The sequence below is a fragment of the Capricornis sumatraensis genome, chromosome 2 (genome assembly GCF_032405125.1).
Source record: "Capricornis sumatraensis isolate serow.1 chromosome 2, serow.2, whole genome shotgun sequence".
NCBI lineage: Eukaryota > Metazoa > Chordata > Mammalia > Artiodactyla > Bovidae > Capricornis > Capricornis sumatraensis.
The window spans coordinates 179,614,169-179,634,952 of record NC_091070.1 but is presented as its reverse complement, the minus strand read 5'-3'; the positions used below and the strand labels follow the sequence as shown (position 1 = coordinate 179,634,952).

Here is a 20,784-nt window from a genome sequence, read left to right as displayed (position 1 = left end):
TAAGAACTAGTGAAGAAAAAGAATCACAAATGGAGCAATAAATCAAGGCAGCTGGATGACCACAGTAGTGGTCCAGCCTGGAAAAGAGAGCATCCTGTAACTTCTCCAACACCTTTCTGCAGAGCTTTAGCTGGAGGGCAGTGAGTGGTCTAGAGAAATGCTAGGCAAGAGGGTTACTGCCAGTCTGAGGTTGTGCATGCAGGAAAAATATAGAGAGGATGGTGGAAAGCATGGGAAAGACAAAGTACCTAAGGTAATACCAGGACTGGGAGAGACAAAATAGACAAAATGTCTACCGCTTCCACCTGTGTTGTCATTGCTCAGAAATGGTTCAAATAAATCTGGACTTGAGGGTACCGTTCCAGAGTGAAGGAGACTGACCAGAAATCTCAAAGATACTCTTCCGCTTGAGTCAATAGCTGCATCCTCTCTCCTCCAGAAAGAAAGCTCTGCTGCCCTGAAGGCCTATTTGGCATTATTAGATTAATTAAGTCATTTTCTGTGCTTGAACTTGAGTGTGAATGGTAAGTCGAAGACTGGGCCTCCCGTTTAATCAGCCAGTGGATATTTTCAGGATAGCACTTTGTTCCTAAAAACATTCAGAAATATGCACATTGTATCTTTAATGAGACTGTGATATTTATTTATGGCAGAAAGAAGTCTCCCAGCTAAGAAGACTCATTCAAGTGATAGCTGAGTGTCTGGCACTTAGAGCTGTGTTAGATGCTGTATCTGGAGTCGCTTATTATCACCAGTTCATTTTATGAATTTGTTAAAGTTACTCATGCCTCTAAAAGGCCGTGGGACTTTGCACTGGGGATCAAATCCTTGCTCCACTCTTTGCTAATGACTAAACTTCTGTGGACTGTTCCCTTTATATAAAATAGAGGATTAGATGACTTTTTATATAGAAGAGAATGAGAATGACTGCAGCTCAGAGCTGTTTGGAGACGTAAAACTTTCCATGACCTGTGAAATGCTTTGTAACATGCCCGGCACGCATGGTTCTCTGTGTCTGTATGTCAGGGGCCCTTCTTCCTGGTTCTCATTTGACTAGGTTTTTTTCTTTCTCTTTAAGCTTTGATGTGGAAAATGGCCCTTCCCCAGGTCGGAGCCCACTGGACCCACAGGCCAGCTCTTCTTCTGGGCTGGTTCTTCATGCCACCTTCCCCGGGCACAGCCAGCGCAGAGAGTCCTTTCTGTACAGATCAGACAGCGACTATGACTTGTCACCAAAGGCGATGTCGAGAAACTCTTCACTTCCAAGTGAGCAGTAAGTACGAGCTGTCTGGCTCCCTGTCTCACACTTACTTCACCTTTAACACATCAGAGGAGCAACACTGTTCCCCTTTAACACAAGGGAAGAGGGAGAAAAAAAGTGAACAGGAGCAGAGAAGACAACGATAACCACCCTAAGGGCATATATGCTCTCTTTATAGCTAGGATCCACAAGAGTGTTTGTTTACCTTAGGCACAGTGTTTGCTTACCTTCTGTTATTGATACTTTTTTAAGCTTTTGATTTTATATTGGAGTATAGCCAATCAACAATGTTGTGATAGTTTCAGGTGGACAGCAAAGGGACTCAGCCATATGTATACAGGTATCCATTCTCCCCGGAACCTCCCTCCCATCTAGGCTGCCACATAACATTAAGCAGAGTTTCCTGTGCTAAACAGTAGGACCTTGTTAGTTATCCATTTTAAATATAGCATCTTGTACCCAAACTCCCTAAGTATCTCTTTCCCCTATTCTCCCCTCCCTGCTGAAGTTCATTCTCTAATACTTAAAAAAAAAAAAAAAAAAATTCAGCTTCATTTCCTGAACTGCTGAATTGTTTATGGCATGAGAACCTTAACACTTTTTTGCAAACCACAATCTAAGTTTGCAAGGCATGCGCAGCTTACATCAGGCTACAGGAGAGAAGGAAAGGTGGTTGGTGACATGCAGCCTCTCTGAGTGGCCTTTTCTGGGTTACATTTAGTAAACTGTCATCTAGTCACACATCTGTGTCCCTTCTCTGGAACCTTGACACAATGCCCACTTATTGCCTGCCTCCTAGGTGAGACAGGACACACTTGCACCACCCTGTTAAGCATGGCTGATGTTTCTGTTTTGCTGCTATTAACTGGAGATCTCTTAATTTTTATATAAAGAACAGCGACAGGGTTGTGTTACTTATCTATTAAGCTTCTGAAACCAAATAAAATTGGATGATGGAATGCGAGCCTTAAAAGGTTTCTGGGCACACATACAATTGTTTTTAATATCATATGTTATAAAAATATCAGTAGCTCCCTGAAGTCTCCAGACTGGAAAATTCCACTGGGCTCTCCTCAGTTGTTGGAAAGGAAGCTAAAAAGGGTCACCCTTTTGTGAAAGGGGTACAGGGCATTTTAAACCTACCAATAAGATAATATGCCCCAGGGCACTTCTGCCAGCTAATTTTAATAGAAGCATGTGCTCAGTCGCTCAGTCATATCTGACTCTGAGATCATATAGACTGTAGCCTACCCGTCTCCTCTATTCATAGAATTCTCCAAGCAAGAATACTGGAGTGAGCTGCCATTTCCTCCTCCAGGGGATTTTCCTGACCCAGGAATAGAACCCAAGTCTCGCGCATCTTTCGCATTGGCAGGCGGATTCTTTGCCATTGAGCCACCTAGAAAGCCCTTAACAGAAGCACTCCTGCACTAAAACATCTCAATCATTGGTGGACCAAAACTCATTCGGCTAATATTTACTGACGCTCAGGGCTTCCCTTGTGGCTAAGCTGCTGAAAAATCTGCCTGCAATGAGGGAGACCTGGGTTCGATCCCTGGGTTGGGACAATCCCCTGGAGAAGGGAAAGGCTGCCCACTCCAGTGTTCTGGACTGGAGTATTGCATGGAATGTGCAGTCCATGGGGTCGCAGAGAGTCAGACACAACTGAGCAACTTTTACTTTCACTTTCTCTACTCAACCTCACCTATGTTCCAGGCAGTGTGCCAGGCTCTGGGAGTAAAAGATGAACAGAATAGTGGAAAAGTCACAGAGAAGTTAAAAAATAAATGCTATTTCTCAAAATGTTGCATGTTCTCAGGAAGGTTACAGTTACATAAGAAAGAGGAACTCTGGTGCTATGTGGAAGGAAGCATTCAGTGAGTGCATACCATGGAGCCCTGTTTATTTACATATGTTATCCTTTTTAATCTTTGCAACAGTCCTGTCAGGTGGCTGGACTGTTTATGTCTTCTCTATAGAGGATGAAACAGAGATTCTGAGAAGTTGCGAAACCTACCCCTCCCATATGACTCTGTACCATGCCATTATCCCTTGATATAGATAAGACAGACAGTTTTGTACAGGCAGAACTTTTGGACTCTGCCTATGCTCTTCGAACTGCAAAGCAGAATCTCTACTAAGAGGAAGAAAACGTGAATGCAGGGTAGAGGTAACCTCTTTGCTGTAGATCACGTAGCGCTAAGGAAGTTTCTGACCAAGGCTCAGATGGGGACTTTGACAGTGAACACGCCTGGAATTCTCTCTTCCACCAAAACAAACGCCTTTCACCTTTCTCCTCCCTGGGCAGAAGATGTGGCAAGATGGAGGTAATTAGAGCTTCATTCACAGTGTTTCATGGGAGAAAGACTAACTTTGGACAGCAGCTAGTGGCTCCCCCAGACTCATGACAAACAGCTCGATGTGTCTCCGGGTCATTCAGAGGCTTCTCAGCAGATTCTAACCAAATTTCAAATTAAACTTCACCAATTCCTTACTTACAATCAAAAGGTGATAGAAATTTTGAACTTGAAGAGATCTTAAAGATCACAGTTCAACTCAGTCTATAGCTGTAGAAACAGACACCTAGTTCTGAATGACTCTGCACCCAGGGTCCCTAATATTAATGGTTAGCCTCTTTTCAGTTTTATCAACCAGCAAAAATTTCCCCTAGCTTTGGAACCTACATAGTGTTGCCAACTTTAAGATTTAGACAGGTAAGAATTATATATGCAAGATAACTAGTATCATTCTCACTTAAAAAAAAAAACAACAACTTCAAAACAAACATAGGGCACATTTTCAAAATAAAGAATAGTCCTTCCCAAGAAAACATAGTTGACAACATGATCTCATCCTGTCAAAGATACTGATAACAAGATATATTAACATTTTTGAGTGAATAAAAATAGCACACAATGTTGTTTTGCAAATATTTCAACATGACAGTAAAACTTTCATATATATTTGTCAGTTTAGGAATTTATATTTCTCAACACAGCAAGAAGTAGGACTTGAATATCCAGATTCTTCTGGAATTTCATTTTATCAGGACTACGCTGGAAAATCCAGTTTTAGACAGGTGTGTGCTAAGTCTCTTCAGTCATGTCCAACTCTTTGTGACCCCATGGACCATAGCCCACCAGGCTCCTCTGTCCATGGAATTCTCCAGGCAAGAATACTAGAGTGGATTGCCATTTCCTCCTCCAGGGAGTTTTCCCAATCCAGGGGTCAAACCTGGGTCTCCTGTATTGTAGGCAGATTTACATAGGTATCTTGAGCTAAACTGAAGTCATTCTCTCAAAGCTATTTGACCCAACTATTACCCTTCAGGATGACTTGACATAAATAGAGGAACCACAGTCCTCTTGCTGCTTCTCCTGCCTTCTATTCACAAAGTCAAGAGAAAGAAGGACAATAATAGAGCTGGAATCTTCACATGAAGGCTGTGGGGTGAGGGCTGCAGCGTGTTCCTCACTCAGGAGTCCTCATATCCAGCACGGAACAGTCATGAATTTACATAAGAGGTAGAACATCCTGCATCATTCCTCGGCATTACATCTTAACAGCAGAGACAATGCTGTCTTTTTACAGCTTTTCGTCTGAACTCTTTCAGGAGGAAAAATACAGGCAGGGAGAATGAATGAACAGATGACTAAGTAAAAATGTGAATGGAAAACTAAAAGTGGCTTTAACATACAGCAACAAAAGAGAGACTGAAGTAAGGGTTTCTAGTAGAGAAAACTAGGTAACCACTGGATCCCACAAGGACATTCCCCATGCTAGATGTGGCAATAATTTATTGGTCTCTGTTCAGTTCCTGTGTTGTAGTCATCTTTAATGGAGTGTGTCTATATACCAAGGTACAGATTTCCCTAAGGGAGCATAAAGTAGGGCGGCTAGTTATATTGTCCAAAACTTTGGAGGAACCAACCTGGGCAGGACCAGCTTTTGATCATCCACCAGTAAAGCCACAGGGAAGGAAGATCCCTGTTTCCTTTATTTAGTCATCCTATGTGCAGTCTTATACAGACAAGTTTTTAAAGCTACTGTTGATGTGAAAAGTGATCTTCTAGAGAGAGCAGTCACAGGAAATGAGATCTGAAAACCAAGAGGAGAAGTAGAAATAAGAGCCCACTTAAATTTAAGACCTGTTTATTGATGGGCTATCAAAAAAATACAATGTGGTATCTAAGACTTGAGTTACAGCCATTATACCTTCTGGCACCATAACTTTAAGAAACTGAATGTTTTTCATAGTGTCTAAATTATCTATAAATAAAAGCACACATTTATTAAGCATTTCCTATATACTCTTTAAAGTATTTACATATTTTAACTCATTTATTCCCCTTAATGCATGAATACTATAATTCAGTATTGTAGGACTATCATTGTTTTGGTACGATAATTTGCTTGGTGGTACTGTAACTGTCTTGGTACTATAATTGTCTTGTCTTAAAGAGAACACTGGAGCACAGAGAAGTTAAGTAAATTACCCAGTAAACAGGGAAACACAACTCAAATTCAGGGAATCTAGATGACTAAACCATGTGGATATTCAGTACACAAACAGACTAAATAATGATGAAAAATAAAAATAATGATACAAATCTCTACTCTGCCTACCGTTCCAGCTATTACAAAAATTATATCCATCCTTTCTTTGAACAAAAATTTGCTTACATTTAGACACCTTGCAAGCAAATGAGACATCTTCTGTGTCTTCAAGGGAGCTAAAGTATTAGTAAGTCAATGTCCAGGCTCCTCTGTCCATGGAATTCTCCAGACAAGAACACTGGAGTGGGTTGCCATGCCCTCCTCCAGGGGATCTTCCCCACCCAGGGATCAAACCTGGGTCTGCCGCATTGCAGGCAGATTCTTTACTGACTGAGCCAAGTCAATAGATAGTTGTAAGACCTTCGGAAAAGGGCAGTGGTCGAAAGCGATGCCCAGGACTTTGAGAGATCTGGCCTGGCAAAGTGAGAGGCCTACTTTGAGGAATTACAGCTAAGCTAGAGAAATTACAGCTAAGCTAGAGGAATTAGCAGAAGGGTGTGCAGGAATAAGGGCCATGTGCTCACCAACTCTAGTTCTCAAGAATGCTTTGGGGAACCGCAGCTCAGTGTGGCTCAGGCAAAGAATGTGAAAGGATGAGGAAGTGGTGAGAGACACGCTAGAGAAGTAAGCAGGACCCTCACCAGGAAGGGCCTGTGTGAGGACTTAGCATTTATGCTGCAGGCAAGCAGCCTGGAGCTACTAAAGGCTTTTAAGCAGGAAAATACATAATCAGACAAAAGTTTTTGAAAGATAACTCTGATTAACAGTTTGGAGGATGGACAAAGCCTAAAGCTATTTCCAAGAGCCAAATGGGAGGGGCTTTGGTAATTTATATAATAAAGGATGGGATTCTATGTTAGAACAGATCTAGTGGGCAATTAATAAATATTTGCAAGTTAGGATCCACAGACGGTGGTGGTTGACTGTGGGATGAGAGAGAGGCAGGTTTCAGCCTTGACCAACAAGATCAGTGCTTACACCATTCCCTAGGGTCAAGAACATTCCCTTACCACATGAAATAAGACACGTGAAAATGCTTTGTAAACTGTAAAGTACAATATAAATATTAGTACTCTTGATTTTAATGGGGGCAGAAATGACTGTCTTAAAGAAGTTCTCACCAGTTGGAAAGATAGACATGCAATTCTTTAATTGTAGATAATGATGATACCTACTACTACTGAGAGTAACTGTAACAGAATAGCAGAAGTGCTTTTATGTGCCAAGCACTGTTGTAAGAGTGGTACATATGTAATAACGCATTTAAATCTCACAACATGTTGTGAGAGGCATAGAGTAGTTGCCTAAAGGCCCATAGTGTGTAATAGTGCAGCTGAGAAGCAAACCAAAAGCCATCTGGCTGCAAAAGCTGTACTCTTCACTACAGTATAGTCTGTTTCTCTAAGACAGCCTAAAATCAATGTTACAAAAAAAGTACAAGTAAAATTCTGCATGTAGATAGGAAACAGAGAAAGGTGAAACTGATAAAATCCAGAGTGTAGCAGTAGGAAGAAGCATTTTTGCTTTCTAGAAAAGTGTTTCATTGTTGAGAGCAGATCCACACTCAAGACTCACAGAGCTGTTTAGTTGCTAAGCTGTGTCCCAGACACCATGGACTATAGCCTGCCATGCTTCTCTGTCCATGGGATCTTCCAGGCAAGAATACTGGAGTGGGTTGCCATTTCCTTCCAGGAAATGGGCATCTCCCTGACCCAGGAATCAAACCCAAGCCTCCAGCATCGTCAGGCAGATTCTGTATCACTGAGCCACCTGGGAAGCCTATTAAGACCCTCCTCGGCTCCATTTAGCCTACAGAAATGTAATGTGCTGGGTTTGTCGCTAGATGGCGCTCGTGCCATGGTTCTGAATATCTGGTATTGTTCCTGTGGGGTATTGCCCTCTCTAGTGGTTTGGGCAACTAACAACTACATCAGTTTCTATAACCAATCAAGTATTTTGTTATATTCATACCCTTTTCTTATCCATATATCAAATTATGATTTTAAAAATTTGGACTAGTTTTATAAATTATCTGGCTGTACTCAAATAGAAGGTTTTTTTTTTTTGTTTTCTTATCTACAGATTATCTGATCGTTTCTATAGCAGTTACTGTCTTACATACAGCATTAGCTTTTACAGTTCAAATTCTGAGACCCAGTGCTCAGGATCTGAAAATTCATCCCTTGCCTCTGAATGTTCTACTGTCATAAATTTCAGAAGTTCTGTAATAATAAACTGATTTTGACATGGGGCCCTCTCTGAATTTTTTTAGTTCAGTTCATTTCAGTTGAGCTGCTCAGTCATGTCCGACTCTTTGCGATCCCTTGGACTGCAGCACACCAGGCCTCCCTGTTCATCACCAACTCCTGGAGTTGACTCAGACTCATGTCCATTGAGTTGGTGATGCCATCCAGCCATCTCATCGTCTGTTGTCCCCTTCTCCTTCTGCCCTCAATCTTTCCCAGCATCAGGGTCTTTTCAAATGAGTCAGTTCTTTGCATCAGGTGGCCAAAGTATTGGAGGTTCAGCTTCACCATCAGTCCTTCCAATGAATATTCAGGACTGATCCCCCTTAGGATAGACTGGTTGGGTCTCCTTGCAGTCCAAGGGACTCTCAAGAGTCTTCTCCAACAACACAGTTCAAAAGTATCAATTCTTAGGCACTCAGTTTTCTTTATAGTCTTACTCTCACAACCATACATGACTACCGGAAAAATCATAGCTTTGACTAGACTTACCTTTGTTAGCAAAGTAATGTCTCTGCTTTTTAATATGCTGTCTAGGTTGGTCATAACTTTTCTTCCAAAAAGCAAGTGTCTTTTAATTTCATGGCTACAGTCACCATCTGCAGTGATTTAGGAGCTCAAAAAAATAAAGTCTGTCACTGTTTCCATTCTTTCCACATCTATTTGCCATGAAGTGATGGGATCAGATGCCATGATCTTAGTTCTCTGAATGTTGAGCTTGGGCTACCTGCTGTGGGCCCATGCCTGAGCTCCACACCAGCTGAGCCCACGTTGGCCCAGGCTTCACACTCTCTCACTGTCTTTGAATTTTTTAACCTCCCTTTAATCATTAGTTTGTAGAGTTTTAGTAGCTCCCTATTCATGCAACAGTATATCAGCTTTTGGCACTATTTCTGTGTGAAATTTGCTCATATTATTTAACTTTTGTTAGGAATTTAGATTCCAGAAATCCAGGACCCATAGTTGATCTACTTAAGTCTAACACTATCACTGTATTCCCAACTCACCGGGATGTCTTCTGAACAGTGTGAACTTCACAGCAGAAATCTGAACAAATAGTAGGTTATTTCACCCATCTGAAGTTCTTCCCCCCAAAAAACACTTGGGAAGGGGCAATTCTTGTAACATCTCACCACCCTGCACTTATTACAACTGCATGTCCCTTCACTCTTACTGTCTCTCGTTTTCTCTCCTCTCCAAGAGCCCTGGGGTTCTTCCTTTGGGTCTCTCTATATACTCCCATCCACGAAGCCACTCTCTGCCATTGCTTCAGCGGTCCCCACTGTTGTAAGTCAGTCCTAAACCTCTAGCTCTAATCCCCGTATTCTAGTCTTCCCACTTGCTGTTTCCACCAGGATATCGATGAGTATCTTCAAACTCAACGTGTGAGGAAGTGACACACCTCCTCCAGCTCCTCCTCACTTTTTCCTTTCTACTCATGACTTCGCTATTTTCCCGGAAACCTCTTCTAAAAATGAAAATAGTGTTTCTTTATGAACCCTATCCAACTAATGCCAAGTCCTTGGCAACATGTTCAGGGGCTCTTCCAGTTGCCTTGGCTTGTTTCTTCCTCTGCCTCACCAAAGTCTTCTCATCTGGGTGACAGCAACGTCCTTCCAACCGCCCTTCTCGGCTCTGTCCTCGCTCCTGTCTGTCTCTCATGCCCATAGCGTTTTGCTGTCTAAAGCGCTTTTCTGTTCGCCTATCTCACCGCAAACCTCATTTCTTCTGCAGAGTTAAGCACCTATTCCACAACCGTTGTTCACAATGTCCATAATATGAGTGTGGGGGACCTTCAAGTATTGTCCTCTGCAAATGTCTGTCATGTACTCAGCTCTGTCCAAACAACCACCAAGCATCTCCAGGTCCAGTATTTTCCCATTTCAGGACCTCTATTCTTGTATTGCTCTCATTAGAAGCATCTATCATCCCTACCTTTTAAAGCCAATACTTGAAATTCATCTCGAATACCACCTGTTCAATCAAGCCTTTCCTACCTTGTCTGATCCGTAATGATCACTTCTCCTTTCTACATTCATTATCAATTGTTCGTATTCTCATTCTATATTTATATGATTTATACTATCTACTGCAGTGTTTTGGATTTTTTTTGTGTGTGTCTCCTGTTTTAATTTGAGGGGATCATGAACTCTGTCAACCATGAATTTAGTCAACCATGCAGGGCCATCAAAAAATAGGAAAACAGAATGGTTAAAAGCACAGATTTTGGAAATCCAATAGTTTTAGTTCTTCCACTTATTAGCTATGTGCTGGTTAAGCAATGGCTTACCTACTCTGAGCTTTGATATTATCTATAAAATAGGCCTAAGATTAGCTGCTTCAAGTCTCCTTATAAGAGTTAAACGAGGTTTCACGGAGGGCCTGACAGATGGTAATCACTCAAAGAATGCTTAGTCTTGTCAGTGTTCTTTTTATCCTCACTGTACAAAGCAAATGCACAGAAAGTTTCCTGGAAGACATTGAAGGGGGACTTCTAGCTAAAGACCACAGCAGAAAGGAAAATATTGTACTAAATGAAGCCCTAAAATAAAAACTCACACTAGAGAAGAGGTCCCCAAGGATACAGGTGTTATCCAAGCCTGGATCCCAAGGCCTCACCTGATGCCTGGTGCTGGGCAGGTGCTTAATAACCATTGGTTGCACTCCCATAGCTAGCGAATAAGTGCCATATTTGTGCAGTGATCGATGATACAAAGCAGATGATCAGACAGTGAAGGAAACTCATTGTCCACTACCTTCTGAGCAATTTATGATTCACACTCTGATAGCAAATCGGCCCGATTGTGTGTCTACAGCTCAGGCCAGTGTGTCCTCTAATGGTTTTAATGGAGATCTTGCTATGTGGATTTAAGAAGATTTATCAAGGCCTGTACCAGAGAGAGAAGTCTCCTGAAAACGCATTTCTGCGTATTCCCAAATACAAAATTTATGTGGCTCAGCTCAATCAAATCTTTGGGACAACGTGAGAGACAATATGATAATAGGTTCAATCCCTACACTCCCTTAAAATCTTTTCCTTGGGTACTTTAAGAAAAAAGTTATATTAAAAACAAAAGTAATGGGATTCCCAGACAGAAATCTGTGTTTAAATGGCATTAAGGCTGTGGTTCAAATCAACAAAAGCCAGGAAATCCAAAGTTAACCTTTATCCAGACTGTTAGGCCATTTTTTCCAGCTCTGTGTATGCCTGTAAGCAGCCCTCCCTTTGAATTTCCTGGCTCTGGTGACCAAAATCCACAAATCGCTTTGAATTACAGTTGTCCAGATCTGCTATTTAATGAGAATATACCCTGAAGATATAAACTTACTTGCAAGTGTTTTTATGTGTAGCCACTGTAAATCTAGGAGCTATGAACCTGGTGGGTTTTTCTTTTTTCTTTCAAGTTCCTGAAATTCCCATCTCTGTCTAAATCAGTCCTGCCTTATATCCAGGTAGAATGACTTGTCTAACATTTGTGTTGCTAACACCGAAGAAGTTTCATGACAGTTTATGTGTCATAGTTATAATGCAAATACATATTAAAGTTTTTTTTTTTTTCTCTCTTTTCACCAGACATGGCGATGACTTGATTGTAACACCTTTTGCCCAGGTATGTATCATGCTGGCCTGGCTCATTCTCACTCTGCCCCTGGGTATAGTTTCTAAGAGTGGTCTGTGAACCTACCTAGCCCTCTCCTTTTGTTCCTAACCACTCCTAACTGTGGAAATATTTTCCTTTTAGGTCCTTGCCAGCTTGCGAAGTGTGAGAAATAACTTCACTCTGCTGACAAACCTTCATGGAACATCCAATAAGTAAGCACACACATTTGTGAAGTTGTGAATCCCTTCCAAAAGGTGAAACACTGCATAGCACTAACACACACAAACACACAACTTAACACTAATGAATGGACATTTGTCCTCTGAGCTAGGTTAGGATACATGGTAACATTTGAAAGTAGGATGGATCACCATAGTATTTTAGAACTGGTATCACTTCATGGCAAATAGATGGGGAAACAGTAGAAACAGTGGCTGACTTTATTTTTCGGGGTCCAAAATGCAGATGGTGATTGCGGCCATGAAGTTAAAAGACGCTTACTCCTTGGAAGGAAAGTTATGACCAACCTAAACAGCATATTGAAAAGCAGAGACGTTACTTTGTCAACAAAGGTCCGTCTAGTCAAGGCTATGGTTTTTCCAAATGCTGTGTTTTTTCCAATAGTCATGTATGGATGTGAGAGTTGGATTATAAAGAAAGCTGAGTGCCAAAGAATTGATGCTTTTGAACTATGGTGTTGGAGAAGACTTTTGAAAGTCCCTTGGACAGCAAGGAGACCCAACCAGTCCATCCTAAAGGAAATCAGTCCTGAATATTCATTGGAAGGACTGATGGTGAAGCTGAAACTCCAATACTTCAGCCACCTGATGCAAAGAGTTGACTCATTGGAAAGACTCTGATGCTGGGAAGGATTGAGGGCAGGAGGAGAAGGGGATGACAAAGGATGAGATGGCTGGGTGGCATCTCTGACTCTATGGACATGAGTTTGAGTAAACTCCGGGAGTTGGTGATGGACAGGGAGGCCTGGCGTGCTGTGGTTCAGGGGGTCGCAAAGAATTGGACAAGACTGAGTGACTGAACTGAAGATGTTAAAAATTAGTCCAGATCTTATTAATCTTTGTATCTTTAACACTTAGTAGACAAGAGTTTAACAAATGAAAGGATGAGTTTTATTTTTCCTTTTTCTTTTTGTATTTACTGCTTGAAAATATGAATCAGTTCAGTTCAGTTCAATTGCTCAGTCGTGTCCGACTCTTTGCAACCTCATGAATTGCAGCACGCCAGGCCTCCCTGTCCATCACCAACTCCCGGAGTTTACACAAACTCATGTCCATTGAGTCTGAGATGCCATCCAGCCATCTCATCCTCTATCGTCCCCTTCTCCTCCTGCCCCCAATCCCTCCCAGCATCAGGGTCTTTTCAAATGAGTCAACTCTTCCTATGAGGTGGCCAAAGTATTGGAGTTTCAGCTTGAGCATCAGTCCTTCAGTGAACACCCAAGACTGATTTCCTTTAGAATGGATTGGTTGGATCTCCTTGTAGTCCAAGGGACTCTCAAGAGTCTTCTCCAACACCACAGTTCAAAAGTACCAAATCTTCGGTGCTCAGCTTTCTTCACAGTCCAACTCTCACATCCATATATGACCACTAGAACAACCATAGCCTTGACTAGATGGACCTTTGTTGGCAAAGTAATGTCTCTGCTTTTCAATATGCTGTCTAGGTTGGTCATAGCTTTCCTTCCAAGGAGTAAGCATCTTTTAATATCATGGCTGCAATCACCATCTGCAGTGATTTTGGAGCCCCCAAAAATAAAGTCTGACACTGTTTCCACTGTTTCCCCATCTATTTCCCATGAAGTGATGGGACCAAATGCCATGATCTTAGTTTTCTGAATGTTGAGCTTTGAGCCAACTTTTTCACTCTCCTCTTTCACTGTCATCAAGAGGCTTTTTAGTCTCTCTTCACTTTCTGCCATAAGGGTGGTATCATCTAAGATATGTGAATACTCATCAGTAAATACCATAAATTCTATTAAAATTCTTTTGGATTAAGCTATTAAAGAGTTCAGAAGTTCAATCTTAAGATTAAAAGTAACAAAAGCTCATGTCCAAGTTGCCTATGTTTTGGTAATATATAAACAGATTCATGCAATTTGATGAGTAAGAGTAGCACTATCCTCTCTTCTGTCCTTAATGAGCTACATAAACTTGGCCATTTCCACTAACATGGCTGAACTGTGGTCTCCTTATCTGTTAAATGAAAGGTTTGAGCTGATCATACTCCAATAGCTTTCTCCTCCAAAATCATTTCAATCTGTGGGTCTAAGTGCTATGTCGTTCACTCTCCAGCAATTTAACAATCATCGCAGAAATCAGAAGGTCATAGAACCAAACTTCCCTGGTGTTTCAGTGGATAGAGTCTGCCTACCAATGCAGGGGACACAAGTTCGATCCCTGATCCAGGAAGATTTTACGTGCTGTGGAGCAACTGAAGTCCATTCGTAACAACTGCTGAGCCCATGTGCCACAACTACTGAAGCCTGTGGGCCTAGAACAAAAGAACAAAAGGTGCAACAAAAGAAGCCACCCCAGTGAGAAGCCTGCATGCCTCAAGAAAGAATCGCAGAGTAGCCCCTGCTCACTGCAACTGGAGAAAGTCGTGTGCAGCAAGGAAGACCTAGCACAACCAAAAGTAAATAATTTTTTTTTTTTTTAAAGGAGATCATAGAACTCATGATCCTGGAATGGTAGGGCCAGAGGAGAACTTTGAGACCATTGATTCAGCAGCTTTGTTTTACAGAAGGTGAAATCAGGCCCTCAGAAATCCTGCAAGTTGCTAACAACCACACCATAGGCTAAAGACACCAGGACAAAACCCTAAGTCTCCTGATTTTTCTAAGCTAGTGTTTACCCTGTAGGAAATCCTGTCTCTCTAGTCTTTCTGAAATTATTCTTCAACCCTCTATTTTGCTTTTATCCAAATTTTTATTGAATGGCGTCATGAAGAGTATACCCTACTTTGAAAGCTAACTTTTCCTTTCATTGTTCTATCATTTTTCACTGGGGCTTCCTGTGAGATGGTCCTGCACATTTCTATGGAGTTTTTCCCATCATCAGTTTCTCTTCCTCTAAATTATTCTCCAGAGTGCCACCATAGTCATCTTTTTCACTACTATGTGGCTGTGTCACTTTCCAGCTTCAGTAGTTCACTGTCTAATCATTAAGATGAAAGCAGGTGCTTGGCCCAAGGTGTCTTGTGATCTGATTCAAGCTAGTTGGATTGATAGTTGATCGAGTTTATACTGGATGCAGTATACAGGAAAGCTAGAAGCCTTCCCAACCTCATTTGCAGTGGTGAAGTGAGTGAAAGTTGCTCGGTCATCTCCAACTCTTTGCGACCCCATGGGCTATACAGTCCATGGAACTCTCCAGGCCAGAATACTGTAGTGAATAGCCTTTCCCTTCTCTAGGGGATCTTCCCAACCCAGGGATAGAACCCAGATCTCCAGCATTGCAGGCGGATTCTTTACCAGCTGAACCACAAGGAAAGCCCTCATTTGCAGAGGTGCTCTGTGTTTATTATTAAATAATTACAAGTATTTGTTTAGATACTATTCATCCACATATTTTTGTTTGTACTTAACAAACATGTATTGAGCACCACCTTGTACCAGGCACTGGTGATATAATAGTGACCAGAACATACAAGTTCTCTGCCCTTTTCAGGATTTCCATTCTAATGGGACATTCCCAGAGGTACAGAGGTGTACAATCAGACCAGGAGTCTGGCCACATGACATCACGTTCTAACAACTGCGTCGTGTTTGTTCCCTGCATGTTCTATTCTATATCCTAATCATGGACTTACTGTTCTCACTTCCTAAAGTGTCTCTCTCCACCTTCCATTGATTGTTCCACTGAATCTTGCTTGTCCTTTCTAACACACTTCTGTATCACCCTCACCAGGATGCTTCCCCTGACCCTGTCAAGCCTGGCTGAGCATCCTTCAGTGGCCCCAGAACACTCTGCAAATCATGTATGGATCTTTGCCACCACTGCTACTAGACTGTGTGTCTTGTAAGGACCCTTGAAAATTACATTTACTTTTCCTTGACTCTCTAGGAATTAGCAGAACACCTGACAAATAGTGTTTGCTCCATAAGTATTCATCATTAATTCTCTGAATTAATAATTGTTAGAGAAACATTTAGAAAATTACTTTTTCAAAAGTGATCCTTTCTGTTTCCCCACTTTTTTTCTTTATAGAATATGGCTTCTGGGGCCTAATTTATCACTTCCTAACTCAATTCTACCTATTGAAAATTATGTGACTTGGGGAAATTATTTCACCTCTCTGGAGCTCAGTTTCCCAGTCTGTAAACAGGGTTGTTCTGAGAATGAAATTTGTTGATATTTGTAAAGCGTTTATAACAACTTATAGCAAGCACATGGTAAGTGCTCAATAAATGTGAATTATTGTAAGTGATGGTTACATTTCTCTTGCTGAAGCCAGAAATAGTGTGACACTTTGGAGTTTTCATGTCCATCATCTCAATTATCATCACCATAAATAAGATTTGTGATGTGGCAGGCATGTTGCCTCTGCTCAATGGACGAGGAACCAGAGCTCAGGGAAATCAAATGATTAGTGCAAAAACAGCTCACTTCTGGAGACATGCCAAACCAGTCTTGAAACCTGGCATCCTAATTCTTGCAGTGCTCTTCTGTAAGGAAAACTCAGTTTTTTCCTTCCTATGTAGTGAGAAACTTAGTTCTTCCCACATGGGTTTTGTCTTCCTATGAGTCTTCTTTACTATCCACACAAAACGCTTCATTTCTGACCTGTCTGGTCACCAATCCATGGAGATTTTTTCCCTACAATTACAAGCAAATGTTGGACACCAGCTGGATGTCTGACGGTTTAATTCAATCCCAACACTCTCTATATGGAGATAGCATCAGATCCCACAAGTTAGGGCTCAGTCCCATGAGATTGCACACTGCCTTCCTTCCCACTTTTCAGACACCAGTCACAGGCTCAGATTATCATCTATGCTTCTGATCGCGCCAGCTGTAGATTCTAATGAATCTGTGTCTATTCTATTTCAACCTGTATCTAATTTATTCTAACCCGCCCCTCCCCCAGGTCTCATTAATTTGCCTGAGCTGTTCACAGAATCTAAGGAAACACTTACAGATGTTTACCAGGTTATTAAAGGATGTGATAGAGGATACAGGTGAACAGCCTGATGAAAAGACACACAGGGCCGAGCCTGGGCAGGTCTATCCTCATGGAGCTGGGGTGTATCACCCTCCTGGTGTAGATGTGTTTGCCAGCTTGGAAGCTCTCTGATACCTGTATTATTAGGATTTGATGGAGGTTTCTTCACATAGTCATGATCAATTATTAACTCTGTTCCCAGCCCTTCTCTCCTTTCTGGAGGATGAGGGATATGGGTGAAAATTCTAAGCTTCTATTCATGGCTCAGTATTTCAGGTGACCAGCTCCCACCCAGGAGTCACCCAGGACGCAGAGTCACCTCTTCAGAACAAACGATGCTCCCAGTGCTCTTCTTTCTTAGGAAATTAACAGGAGTTTGGGGAGCTCTGTATCAGGAAGCAGGGCAGAGACCTATACATATATAGAGATTATAAAATATATATATTTTATTATCTCACATCTTTCCATTTACTACACTTTAACATTTACTACTATTCAGTCTTCTGCATTATGGGATGAAATCTCTGAAGGTTTTGGAACAGAGTCACTTAAGAACTTATGGAATAGCTGAAGGTCAGAGAGCTTGAGGCAGAGACATGAGCTAGGAAAGGGTCTCAAGAATTAAAATGTGAAGAGTGAAACCCTGAACCAAGATGATGGAGGTGGGAATTGAGGAAGAAGGGGTGAATAAGGGTACATTCCAAAGGCTTCTTTAGCATAGCAGGGCCCCAAAGCACTACACTGCACAGCTCCAGAGAGAAGAGGTGTGGGGGGTCATGTGATGGACTGTTTTCAGTTACTGTTTTCTTAGCATGGGCTTGGAGGTCTTTCTTCTGTGAAAGTATCAGAGAATTCCTTTTAACCCTGCTGATTGCTGCTGCTGCTGCTAAGTCACTTCAGTCGTGTCCGACTGTGTGTGACCCCATAGATGGCAGCCCATCAGGATCCCCCGTCCCTGGGATTCTCCAGGCAAGAACACTGGAGTGGGTTGCCATTGATTAGGTGGCATTAATGGTAAAGAATCAGCCAGCTAATGCAGGAGACTCAGAAGACAAGGGTTCAATCCTTGGGTCAGGAAGATCCCCTGAAGGAGGGCATGGCAATCCACTCCAGTATTCTTGCTTGGAGAATCCCACGAACAGAGGAGCCTGGTGGGTTACAGTCCACGGGGTCCCAAAGAGTCAGACACGACTGAGCACCTAAGCGTGCACACACGCACTGATGGTTACAGGCTGTCAGCTGAAGCAGTTTCTGGGGAATCAGATTTTTCCATAGCCTTGGGGTTTTGAACCACATACAGATGCAGAGTTGCTATACACAGAGTGCCCTAGGACCACAGCTGCCATACAGAGAGCTCATCCAGAGCTGAGGACTGAGGACTCAGGCTGAGCACTGCCCTCCAAATCATGGCACTTTGTGTCTCCTCTGGTCCAAAGCACACTCAGCAAACATAATAGATCCCCAGCAGTAAGAAAGTTGCATCTAATTTGGTGTCATTGTTGTTCAGTTGCTCAGTTGTGTCCAACTCTTTGCAACCCCACGGACTGGAGCACACTAGGCTTCCCTGTCTTTCACCATCTCCCGGAGCTTGCTCAAACTCATGTCCGCTGAGTTGGTGATGTCATCCAACCAGCCATCTTCTGTCATCCCTTTCTCCTCCTGCCCTCAATCTTTCCCAGCATCAGGGTCTTTTCCAATGAATTGGCTCTTTGCATCAGGTGGCCAAAGAATTGGAGCTTTAGCTTCAGCATCAGTCCTTCCAGTGAATGTGACTAATGGTCATTCCCAAATTCATACCCATATTTGTGCAGAGTTGATCCTCCTGTTAAGTTCAAGTACTTCCTTAAAATCAACACCAACCAACATGTCCATCAGTAGAGCTTCACCAAAGGGAGCTGAGATTGCTTCGGTCTAGCTCAGGCTCAGAAGTGAACACTGGGGCAGCCTGGCAGGGGCAGGTTGGAAAACTGAGGGTCCATTTAATGCACTCCATTCTATTCCCAGTCTATACCATCAAACAAATAAAGACAACTGAAGACAAAAATATCTATTAGGAATGTATCCACCAGACTAAGAGGATTGTCCTTCCCACCCCAACCCTGATATTCACTGATCTCAACAACTGAAACAGCAAGGTTCGTGGAACTCGGAAGTTGCTTTCTGGGATGTTTGACTTGGGTTCCTGAGAGCCATTCCTTGACTTGAATGTAATAATTTAAGTAATAATTATATCCTTAGAATGATTTTCACAAGACATGTGGGTAGTGTGTGTGTTTTCTTTTAAATATGAAAAGGAACTCCCACATAGAACTATACTGTTCACATGTCAAGATTTCCTTTATCTTTTGGCTCTTTGCTTAGTATAAAAGCTGTCCATTGTCTGAGCTTTACCACCCAAAGGGTAAAAAATCTCAGAGTTCCTGTTGAGGTGATTTCCTTGCACTTCCATGAAATGTTTTATTGAGGGCTGCTTGATTGGGCTTGTATTTCTTGGCTTCAAATTGAAACCTATATTTCCTTTGTCCCAGGAATTTTGAAACTAAGGCTTTCATTTAGAGTTTATTCAGATAAGCATCCCTAAAGCATTTACTGGCTTTAAACAGACTGCTAGAGAAATCACATGTGAATGAGAATGCTTACCATTCAGCATGATAGCCAGGGAATATAGCTGGAGCAAAGAGGTGTCCCTCATCATCCAGCTCTGTCAGTAACATCACTAGTATCACTGGTGGCTCCCAGGAGATCATGTTACATCACTGTATTAACATTCTTCCAAAGTGTGATTAAATCAACATTATATGAAATCTTTGAAAAAGTATTAATAGCCACTGAATTTTTTTTTCAGTATATATCTGAAGTGTCTTTCATTGCTTTGTGTCCTTTGGCATGGGACTTAAATTAGCTGAGAATAATAAAATCTTGAGCATTCAGAGCTGGAAAGAACCTAGCCAAATTTCCTCAGAGTGAGGGAGGAAATATATGTAAAACCTCTCACACAGGAGCTGGCACATTGTAAATTAGCAGTAAATGTTACTTGCTGCCTGTTCTCCCCAAGTGAGGAAGAAACTGAGAATTTCAGTGAGTTGCCCAGGGCTATATAGTTAGAAGGTGCCAGAACCAGGATTAGAATTCCTGTCTTCTTAGTCATAGTCCAGCTCTTTTTCCACTGTGCTATTCAGGGTTGGAAAGTATTAACTGCTGTGGCCATATTATCCTCCCTATTAATATCACCACCTTTACAACCCAGGCGTAGAACTTATGATTATTCCATAAATTAGGGACCTTTGGACTCACAGTGGCATTTTCTTCTGGCACTCTCATACCCCACAAGCAATACTGCACCCACCAGACATCATTCATTCATTTAAAATGTATTGAGCTTCTTCTTTGTACTGGATCTTGAGAAAAGTGACAAACCTTTATAAATGTTGTTGTTGTTTAGTCACTAAGACCCCATAGACTATAGCCCTCCAGGTTCCTCTGTCCATGGGATTTCCCAGGCAAGAATACTGGAGTGGGGTGCCATTTCCTTCTCCAGGGGATCTTCCTGATCCAGGTAGTCCTTGCTTTTCTGAAGTTTACACACAGAGATGCTTACTTGAATTAATAGCTGTAAATAAAAGTTATATTTTCAAAATAACTGCTAGGACAAAGGAATTTAAATTATTTAAATTGTGTAGCTTTTAAGAAGAATCAGGCGCAATGCATTGCTGTACTATTAAGGAAGCAGAGATTTCCAATATTTAGGGTCTCATTTCTGTGTCTCTTTTTGCAGACATTTTCTTTGGAACTCAGGAAGATAAGTAAAATAAAAATATTTAAAATATATTATTAATCTAATCAACACCTATCAGCTACCTATATTGTGTCAAATATTTTGCCAATTCCAAGGTTACAAAGGGGAATGAGATTCAGTCTTTGCTTAAATTTCTCA

The 20,784-nt window shown here is 41.7% G+C and overlaps 1 protein-coding gene across 2 annotated transcripts in view; it reads left to right on the top strand.

Annotated features, from left to right (window-relative positions):
* PDE4B (phosphodiesterase 4B) overlaps positions 1 to 20,784 on the top strand; it is a 533,353-nt gene that overhangs the window by 382,049 nt on the left and 130,520 nt on the right. For both annotated transcript variants that reach the window (XM_068964819.1, XM_068964820.1), the window contains 3 exons: positions 1,079 to 1,273; positions 11,639 to 11,675; positions 11,808 to 11,878. In XM_068964819.1, the coding sequence (XP_068820920.1) occupies positions 1,079 to 1,273; positions 11,639 to 11,675; positions 11,808 to 11,878 (303 nt within the window). The remainder of the gene's footprint in view (positions 1 to 1,078; positions 1,274 to 11,638; positions 11,676 to 11,807; positions 11,879 to 20,784) is intronic.